At 53.9% G+C, this 9784-nt stretch overlaps 1 protein-coding gene across 5 annotated transcripts in view; it reads right to left on the bottom strand.

The window, feature by feature from the left end:
• Window positions 1-8260, bottom strand: part of cog1 (component of oligomeric golgi complex 1) — a 14934-nt gene extending 6674 nt beyond the window's left edge. For all 5 annotated transcript variants that reach the window (XR_009705560.1, XM_061224009.1, XM_061224010.1 and 2 more), the window contains exons 1-7: window positions 7907-8260; window positions 7083-7327; window positions 6394-6575; window positions 5702-5872; window positions 4685-4841; window positions 2019-2229; window positions 413-1174 (exon numbers count right to left, since the gene is read on the bottom strand). Coding sequence is in view for 4 of the 5 variants with exons in the window: in XM_061224009.1 (XP_061079993.1) it covers window positions 413-1174; window positions 2019-2229; window positions 4685-4841; window positions 5702-5872; window positions 6394-6575; window positions 7083-7327; window positions 7907-8215 (2037 nt within the window). In the remaining variant the exon portion in view is untranslated. The remainder of the gene's footprint in view (window positions 1-412; window positions 1175-2018; window positions 2230-4684; window positions 4842-5701; window positions 5873-6393; window positions 6576-7082; window positions 7328-7906) is intronic.
• Between the last annotated feature and the right edge of the window lie 1524 nt (window positions 8261-9784).

Here is a 9784-nt window from a genome sequence, read left to right on the forward strand (position 1 = left end):
ATCACTGTGTGTTTTATGCTATGGCCAGATTTTTTCTGATGGAAAATAGGGATGGAAAATCGCCATATATCGCCTTGCCTACAGTATCGCAATATATCGCAATATATTGTATCGTCACCCCTATATCGGGATACGTATCGTATCGCCAGCTTCATGCCAATACACAGCCCTATAAATTACCACTACCTGTCATTATTTCTGTACCATCACAACACTGAGACAGAGAAAGTCTCCCCAGGGCTACACACACAGAATCGCCCAGCCAACTCAACGTTACACACGGCGCTAAAGGATCCAGACTGCACACGTAGTTATTCACTGAGGAATGCCTCCCGACTGCACCCTCCTACCGAACCATCCAATGACACGCTCCGCTCCTCCATGACATCACAACCCGCGCGCTGTCACTCACCTGGGCGAGGGCGGAGCTCCAGATGCGATAGGCGTCCACGCTGCAGGAGAGCAGCTCCTCCTTCAGCCCCGCCCACTGCGCCTGGGCGGGGCTGACCTCGGCGGCCTTGGCGACGGCCTTCCCCAGCTTCTTGCCCGGGCGGGGCGTCGCCCGGGCGACGGGGTCGGCGGCCGCCTGCTTCCCCAGCACGCACTGCCTGAGGTGGGGGCAGAGGTCGGCGGCGGCCTGGCAGAGGCGCGCCAGGAAGAGCGCGCGGCAGAGCAGCGCGGGCGGGCGGGGCGCGCGCGGGTCGCCGGGGGCGACGGCCAGCTCCGCCCGCACGCAGGCGATGATGTCACGGGCGCACGCCAGGCTGCGCTCCCGCAGCGTGTCCTCCACCACGCCGGCGTCGGCGAAGCGCTCGAAGGCGGAGGCGGCGCCCGGGGGCCGGGGGTCGGAGGGCAGGTAGTGCCGCAGGTCGTCCAGCTGCGCGCGCAGACGGGCGTCCAGGGCGGCGCAGACCGTCTGCACGCAGGGCGTGAGCGCCTGCGTCTTCATGGCCAGGCCGCTGCGCGGCGTCTGCGCCGCCCCGCCCCCCCGGGCCACGCCCACCCACGCCGCGTCCGCCGCCAGGTCGCCCGCCGACTCCGCCCACAGGAAGGAGGCCACGTCGCGCTCGAACAGCGCCGCCCTGCTGGTCATGCCCTCCAGCTCGCCCAGCGTGGCGCTCAGGAGCTGCCTGCAGCCGCTGGACACGCCCTCCGTGCCCTCCCGCGTCAGAGCCTGTCAATCAAACCCCCCCCCAGCCAATCAAAACACTCCACAGCAGTGGTCACCGGCCCTGAAGATCTATCGCCCTGTAGGTTTTCATCGCAACCCAAATCTGGCACACCCGATTCTACTAATCAGCAGCTCAACAGGATCTCTAGCTGCTGAATGAGCAGTGCTTTGCTGAGGTTGGGAGTGAAAACCAACAAGGTTGGTGATCCCAGATCTACATCAATGTATCAGCTCCAGAAAATAAACACAATTTCAATTTTTTTCCATTCACTTCCCGAATTTCTAATTTGTACATGTCAATTTTCTGTTCCACTCCAACCGATATCCTTTCACAGAGCATAACTCTTTCCCCTCCTTGTTTCACATCGTTAAAATCGACTCCCTTTCACTTGTGTCTACATCCTATCACTGAAGCTGTCGCTGGACCACGACGTTACATTACATTACATTAATGGCACTCTTATCCAGAGTGACGTACAGTTGATCAGACTAAGCAGGAGGCAATCCTCCCCTGGAGCAATGCAGGGTTAAGGGCCTTGCTCAAGGGCCCAACGGCTGTACGGATCTTATTGTGTACCATCTCAGTCATGGACCTTAACCGCTACGCTACAGGGTCATGTACCTTAACCGCTATGCTACAGGGTCATGGACCTTAACCGCTACGCTACAGGGTCATGTACCTTAACCGCTACGCTACAGGGTCATGGACCTTAACCGCTACGCTACAGGGTCATGGACCTTAACCGCTACGCTACAGGGTCATGGACCTTAACCGCTACGCTACAGGGTCATGGACCTTAACCGCTACGCTACAGACCGTCCCGCAGTTACAGACGTCACAGCGCACCTGCAGTCGCTGCAGGAAGAGCTGCTGCAGGAAGTCCTCCCACAGCGGCAGGGGGCGCTCCAGCAGACGCTGACACACGGTGGCCCAGTGCTGGCTGATGGACTCGCTGCTCAGCAGCTCCCAGACCGCGTCCCTGATGGAGGCCAGGCCCTTCAGACTCCGCACGTACACCAGCAGGCTGCTCACACCGCCCCGCACGTCCTCCTTACACCTGCAGGGGGCAGCACAGAGTCAAAATGAGCCATTACACTCCTACACCTGCAGGGGGCAGCACAGAGTCAAAATGAGCCATTACACTCCTACACCTGCAGGGGGCAGCACAGAGCCATAAGGAGCCATTACACTCTTACACCTACAGGGGGCAGCAGAGAGTCATAATGAGCCATTACACTCTTACACCTGCAGGGGGCAGCACAGAGTCATAATGAGCCATTACACTCTTACACCTGCAGGGGGCAGCACAGAGTCATAATGACATTACACTCTTACACCTGCAGGGGGCAGCACAGAGTCATAATGAGCCATTACACTCTTACACCTGCAGGGGGCAGCACAGAGTCATAATGACATTACACTCTTACACCTGCAGGGGGCAGCACAGAGTCATAATGAGCCATTACACTCTTACACCGGCAGGGGGCAGCACAGAGTCATAATGAGTCATTACACTCTTACACCTGCAGGGGGCAGCACAGAGTCATAATGAGCCATTACACTCTTACACCTGCAGGGGGCAGCACAGAGTCATAATGAGCCATTACACTCTTACACCTGCAGGGGGCAGCACAGAGTCATAATGAGCCATTACACTCTTACACCTGCAGGGGGCAGCACAGAGTCATAATGAGCCATTACACTCTTACACCTGCAGGGGGCAGCACAGAGTCATAATGAGCCATTACACTCTTACACCTGCAGGGGGCAGCACAGAGTCATAATGAGCCATTACACTCTTACACCTGCAGGGGGCAGCACATAGTCATAATGAGCCATTACACTCTTACACCTGCAGGGGGCAGCACAGAGTCATAATGAGCCATTACACTCTTACACCTGCAGGGGGCAGCACAGTCATAATGAGCCATTACACTCTTACACCTGCAGGGGGCAGCACAGAGTCATAATGAGCCATTACACTCTTACACCTGCAGGGGGCAGCACAGAGTCATAATGAGCCATTACACTCTTACACCTGCAGGGGGCAGCACAGAGTCATAATGAGCCATTACACTCTTACACCTGCAGGGGGCAGCACAGAGTCATAATGAGCCATTACACTCTTACACCTGCAGGGGGCAGCACAGAGTCATAATGAGCCATTACACTCTTACACCTGCAGGGGGCAGCACAGAGTCACAATGAGCCATTACACATCCTCCTTACACCTGCAGGGGGCAGCACAGAGTCATAATGAGCCATTACACTCCTTACACCTACAGGGGGCAGCACAGAGCCATAATGAGCCATTACAATCTTACACCTGCAGGGGGCAGCAGAGAGTCATAATGAGCCATTACACTCCTTACACCTGCAGGGGGCAGCACAGAGTCATAACGAGCCATTACACTCTTACACCAGCAGGGGGCAGCACAGAGTCATAATGAGCCATTACACATCCTCCTCACACATCCGCAGAGTGAGCAGAAGGGTGAATAGCGCAGAATAATAATGAGCGATTCCGCACCCAGCGCTATAAATCCCCCTCAAACACAACTGGACCTCACTCTCATGGTCTTTTCTCCGTTTGGAAAAAACAACCGTGATTTACTGGGCTGTCTTTCCGCAAACTGCCTGTATATCACGAGCGCTGCCTACGCATGGGTTCTCAGACTGCGAGGTAACTCTCGGGTCACGATGTCACCTCAGAAACTCCCTTCCTCAGGAGAATAATATATGGAAAGGGTCCGGTGTGTTCTTTTTTCTGCTTGTCTGCATCTGCATGTGTATGACAATGCTTGTACTTTTTCTCCATGACCACGTAATAAAGCAGGACCAAGACTGAAGTCAGCGCAGGTCTGAATTATTCTGAACCAAATGAATCCCTGACGGGTTCAGTGGGGAGTGGGGGGTCAGAGGGCGCAGTGGGGGGGGTCAGAGGGCGCAGTGGGGGGGGGTCAGAGGGCGCAGTGGGGGGGGTCAGAGGGCGCAGTGGGGGGGGGTCAGAGGGCGCAGTGGGGGGGTTAGAGGGCGCAGTGGGGGGGTCAGAGGGCGCAGTGGGGGGGGTCAGAGGGGACAGTGGGGGGGTTAGAGGGCGCAGTGGGGGGGTCAGAGGGCGCAGTGGGGGGGCAGAGGGTGCAGTGGGGGGTCAGAGGGCGCAGTGGGGGGGTCAGAGGGCGCAGTGGGGGGGTCAGAGGGCGCAGTGGGGGGGGTTAAAGGGCGCAGTGGGGGGGTCAGAGGGCGCAGTGGGGGGGGTCAGAGGGGACAGTGGGGGGGGTCAGAGGGGACAGTGGGGGGGTTAGAGGGCGCAGTGGGGGGGTCAGAGGGCGCAGTGGGGGGTCAGAGGGCGCAGTGGGGGGGCAGAGGGTGCAGTGGGGGGTCAGAGGGCGCAGTGGGGGGTCAGAGGGCACAGTGGGGGGGTCAGAGGGCGCAGTGGGGGGTCAGAGGGCGCAGTGGGGGGTCAGGGGTTAGAGGGCGCAGTACAGCACTGGCAGCTCGGTCAGACTCACGTGTCGATCCACTGCTGCAGGGTGTCTCTGAGCTGGTCCCCCTGGATGGGCTGGGCCAGGGTGCGCAGGGCGGGCTGGAAGTCCAGCACCGAGCGGGGCAGGTACTTAAACCAGCTGCCCTCACACACCTCCTCCTGCAGCACCTTCTGGCCTTTACCTGCGTCAGGAGAGAACGTCCCAATGAGGAGTCAGGCACATTCACCAATGAGGAGTCAGGGCACAACAGCACTGCACTGACTGGGGCTCCTGTTCACATGAAGTAATCCATGGCTGTCTTCTCATTCAACCAGTGCCTTTCAACAAGCAACTGTCACTCATCCAAACAGTGCCTTTCCACAAGCGACTGTCACTCAGTGTCTCCTGAGGAGGCCTTCCACAGTAGGATTAAGGTGGAGAATGTCCTGCATGTATGTGTAGAACAGAAACCAAATGAAAAATCACCTTTTTAACTTTAGTTCCCATCAGTATCAGACCATGTTTGTTTGGACAAACACCACATAAGTTGAGTCCGTGACAACACATCCACTCAAATTCCAGGTGCAGAAGTTAACGAAGCGCATGTAGTTTCCAGTCTCATAAATATCCTGACCCAGGGGAGAAAGTTTGCGTAATGATGGATCTGAGAGTGAAAAAGTGTGTGCAATTCCAATATTCGTGCTTGGCTCTAAGGCTGGGGGCCATGTTTAGTGTGAGAACACTGTATCTGGGGGCCATGTTTAGTGTGAGAACACTGTATCTGGGGGCCATGTTTAGTGTGAGAACACTGTATCTGGGGGCCATGTTTAGTGTGAGAACACTGTATCTGGGGGCCATGTTTAGTGTGAGAACACTGTATCTGGGGGCCATGTTTAGTGTGAGAACACTGTATCTGGGGGCCATGTTTAGTGTGAGAACACTGTATCTGGGGGCCATGTTTAGTGTGAGAACACTGTATCTGGGGGCCATGTTCGGTGTGAGAACACTGTATCCGGGGGCCATGTTCGGCGTGGGCGCAGAGCAGTGCATGCTGGGACGGACCTGCGGGCGTGGTGGAGGTCACGCTCTCCAGCGTGGTGAAGAGGAGGCCGCAGCCGAGCCCCGGGTCGGTGGGCGTGCCCTCGCGGGGGGTGTAGAACACGGCGTACGCCTGGTACAGCGTGGTGACCAGCAGCTCCATCAGAGAGCACACCTGGGCCTTAATGCCAGCACCTGGAGAACAGCGCCACAGTAAAATAGCCGGCATTTTATATATAGTGCCTTAATCCTAAGCGCTGTACAATTGATGCTTCCCATTCGCACACACGCACACACACCAACGGCGATTGGCTGCCATGCAAGGCAACAATCAGCTCGACAGGAGCATTTGGGGGTTTGATGTCTTGCTCAGGAACACAACACACTTAGGGCGGGATCGAACCAGCAACCCCCCCGACTGCCAGCAAGCAAACCCAAACCCTCCACCCTCCATGCATACATTCACACGCACTTAGACAAACTCACGCACACTCACACTCACACTCACTCACACACACACACTCACACACACACACACACACTCACACACACACACTCACACACTCACACACTCACACACTCACACTCGCACACTCACACACGCGCACACACGCACACACGCACAAACGCACAAACGCACACACTCACACACTCACACACTCACACACTCACACACTCACACGCACACACACGCACACACACGCACACACACGCACCGTGCTGAGGCTGGTTGAGCAGCTGCTGGATGGAGGCCTTCCGGGCCAGGAGGAAGTCGGCCAGGGCCTGGCGGGGGGAGCTGTCCTCCAGCAGCATGGAGGACACCAGCGCCTCGGAGATGGCCTGGTCCGACACCGCCCGGCCCCGCAGGAGGGTCTTACTGTCCAGCAGGATGGTGGCTCTGTCCGGAGAGAACCACACAGAGCACGGCGCACGTCAGAACCAATACATCACACAACATTACACTACACTATGTTACGTTACATTACATTACACTACAGTACAGTACACTGCACGACATTGTACCACCTTACAATTCATTATATTATGTTACATAACATTATGGGCATTTAGCAGGCCAGGGGTCTACGGGGCTCCAATTGTAGGAGCATTTGCTCCTGGAAACGTATGTGTTCTACCTGGAAAAATCGTTTAGGAGCACATCCACTAATTGGGATGCATTAGTGCACCTTGGAGCTTTTTTTCTACATCGTATACAGCTGGATATAGTGAAGCAATATCTTGTTCAAGGGCAACTACAACAGCAATGAACTAACTGGGAATCGAACCCACAGTGCAACCCTTAGATTGCAGAGCCAGGCCGCTATACTGCGCAGCTGAAACACAGGACCACAGGACCACAGGACCGCAGCCCCTGGCGGCCGGACGGCGGTTCTCCACGGCGTACCTGAAGTGGCCCGCCGCGGCGACCTGGCGCACCAGGATGGGGAAGCGCGCGAGCACGGGGCTGTAGTGGGCGGCCCCGCCCTCGAGGCCCAGCAGGCTGTGCAGGTGGCAGCAGAGCAGGTGCAGCTGCGTGGCGCGCAGGTACGCCGACGACTCCATGGCGCTCCAGATCCGCTCCGGGATCTCCAGCAGGAGCTTGATCTGCGACGCCATGCTGTAGAACTTCTCCTGCGACTGCCTCAGGCTCTGGGCAAGGACAATCGCGATAATTACCTCTGCAAGTGCTGCGTGTGAATTTACGCGATTGACGAGTGTGCTGATTTGCAGGGGGGGGGACAGTCTGGCCTGTCAAAGCACATTAATTTTTAACATAGAGAATATGTGGTATCATAGCCAACTATGTAACATGCTTGAGTATGATTTAATATTTAGCCAGGACCAGCTTGAAATAGCAGCTACTAGCTGCGTCAAAATATAACTTGAGTTGGTCAAACCATGTAGAGTATGGAGCTGATCGAACTGGTCAAACAGCTACCAAGCTGGTTTCAAAACCTGGTAGGACTGTCAACGTAGTTCGAGCTAGTCAAACATTGTAATACTGAATATTCATTTATCCCACAATGCTACATATGCTATAACAACAACAACAACAAAAAATGTAAACACACGAACAACAACTTGCGCATGCATTTCGCATCTACTTTAATTCTCATTTAATGCTTAAGGAAACGGCGTCAACAATTAGCTGGTTAAGCTAGCTAGCAATATTCGGGCAAACTGCTTCTGTCAAGACGAAGACGGTCTTAAAATAAAAACAAGAAATACCTCTTGTTTGTTATTTGCAGGAGCCGGAGTTTTTCCCTGTTTCAGCTTGTTACAGTATCGGTACATGTCCTGGATCGAGTTCACCACACTCTCCGAACACTGCCGCATCTCTCCGATGGTGTCCGCCGCGTCGATCAGGTCCCGGTAGCGCTCGCCCACCATTTGCCGGAGTTCCTCCTTCTTCATCTCAATCTCTCCCCGTACCTTGCGTTCTATCGTCCGGATCTCCTCGGTGTTGTAGCGCTCGAACAGGGCCGCCGGGTCCCGGATCTCGGAGACCCGGAGCGATTGAGCCGAGACGACTGCCATCTCTTCCTCAACCGTTCGGCCAGCAAAGTCGGAAGTAAAAGAGCGACAAACTTCCACGTAAACAATGACGCAAATGACGCGAGACGAGAGGTTGGAGGTTGGTCAGCGGTTGTCAGAGCTCCGAACAGCGCCTCTTGTGGAAATAACGCGTATTGCCTGGAGAGTGCAGTGTATTGTTAAGCTCGGATGGGACATTTTCAGGGTCACCACGGAGACCTTGGAAGAGGAGGATAAACAATAATGATAAAAGAAAACAACAAGCTGAAATAATTTTACCCGCAACACATGCATAAATCATTTATATTTGCACACACTCTCCGAAAACGCAATATAACATGACCGTAAACATGTATAGTAATCAATTATGTGAACACTGTACATTAATCGTGGATAATATTTTATCTCGAGCAGCATCCTTTGGCACCTTTCACAGGCCAGCGCCGACCCCCACTCTTCTCTGTTCTATTTCTTATGCAGCTATATTTCATATTTCATAACCAATCCTGCAGATATGCACCAAATCAGTATACAGTTTGTTTGGTACAGATATAGACAACACATTGTAGACAGGGCTCTATGAGATTTGTATTATAAAATGGTATTAACATTTTCTATTTTTACAAAACTTATGACCAAAAAATAAAGAAATAATTGTTTCACAAACTGCGACATATAATGAAGTTTATGATCATACAAAATTGACCAATGAGGTTTTCTTTGGTTGTCAAAGCAACTTGGTTTTCTACATTGAGTACATTTGGCAGCAAGCGCATAGGAAACAGTTTCAAAGCACATACCTACTACTGACCGTACAAGTTTCATACATTTTGTTTACTCAATAGTGGGCCAGTGTGATGATTACTTTACATTACATTAATGGCATTTGGCAGACGCTCTTATCCAGAGCGATGTACAGTTAGACCAAGCAGGAGACAATCCTCCCCTGGAGCAATGCAGGGTTCAAGGCCTCGCTCAAGGACCCAACAACTGTGCGGATCTTATTGTGGCTACACCAGGGACCAAGCCACCAGCCTTGCATGTCCCAGTCATTTAACTTAACCACTACAGCTCAGGCCACCCGTGATTAGTTAAGTCCGGTCACATTTATTGATGGTATTGACAACCATCAACCAAAGTGCTGTGCAATTTATAATCACACGTGAGTGCGAGGAGAAAATAAAGAGAGATTTGGACACAGCCCAAGGATTTCTGAACCCTGAGAGTGAAGCTCCCATGGCAGGGACTCAAACCTGCAACCTCCTGGCCATGGGATCCCGGAACCGTTTCACCGCATTGGCCCTCTCATTACTTTACATTATTGGCATTTGGCAGACGCTCTTATCCAGAGCGACGCACAGTTGATTAGACTAAGCGGGAGACAATCCTCCCCCGGAGCAGTGCAGGGTTCAGGGCCTTGCTCAGGGGCTCAACGGCTGTGCGGACCCTACTGTGGCTACACTGGGGATCGAACCACTGAACTTGCGTGTCCCAGTCATCTACCTTAACCACTACGCTACAAGGTCATGTACCTTAACCACTACACTACAGGGTCATCTACCTTAACCACTA

The sequence above is a fragment of the Conger conger genome, chromosome 16 (genome assembly GCF_963514075.1).
Source record: "Conger conger chromosome 16, fConCon1.1, whole genome shotgun sequence".
In the NCBI taxonomy this organism is placed as follows: domain Eukaryota; kingdom Metazoa; phylum Chordata; class Actinopteri; order Anguilliformes; family Congridae; genus Conger; species Conger conger.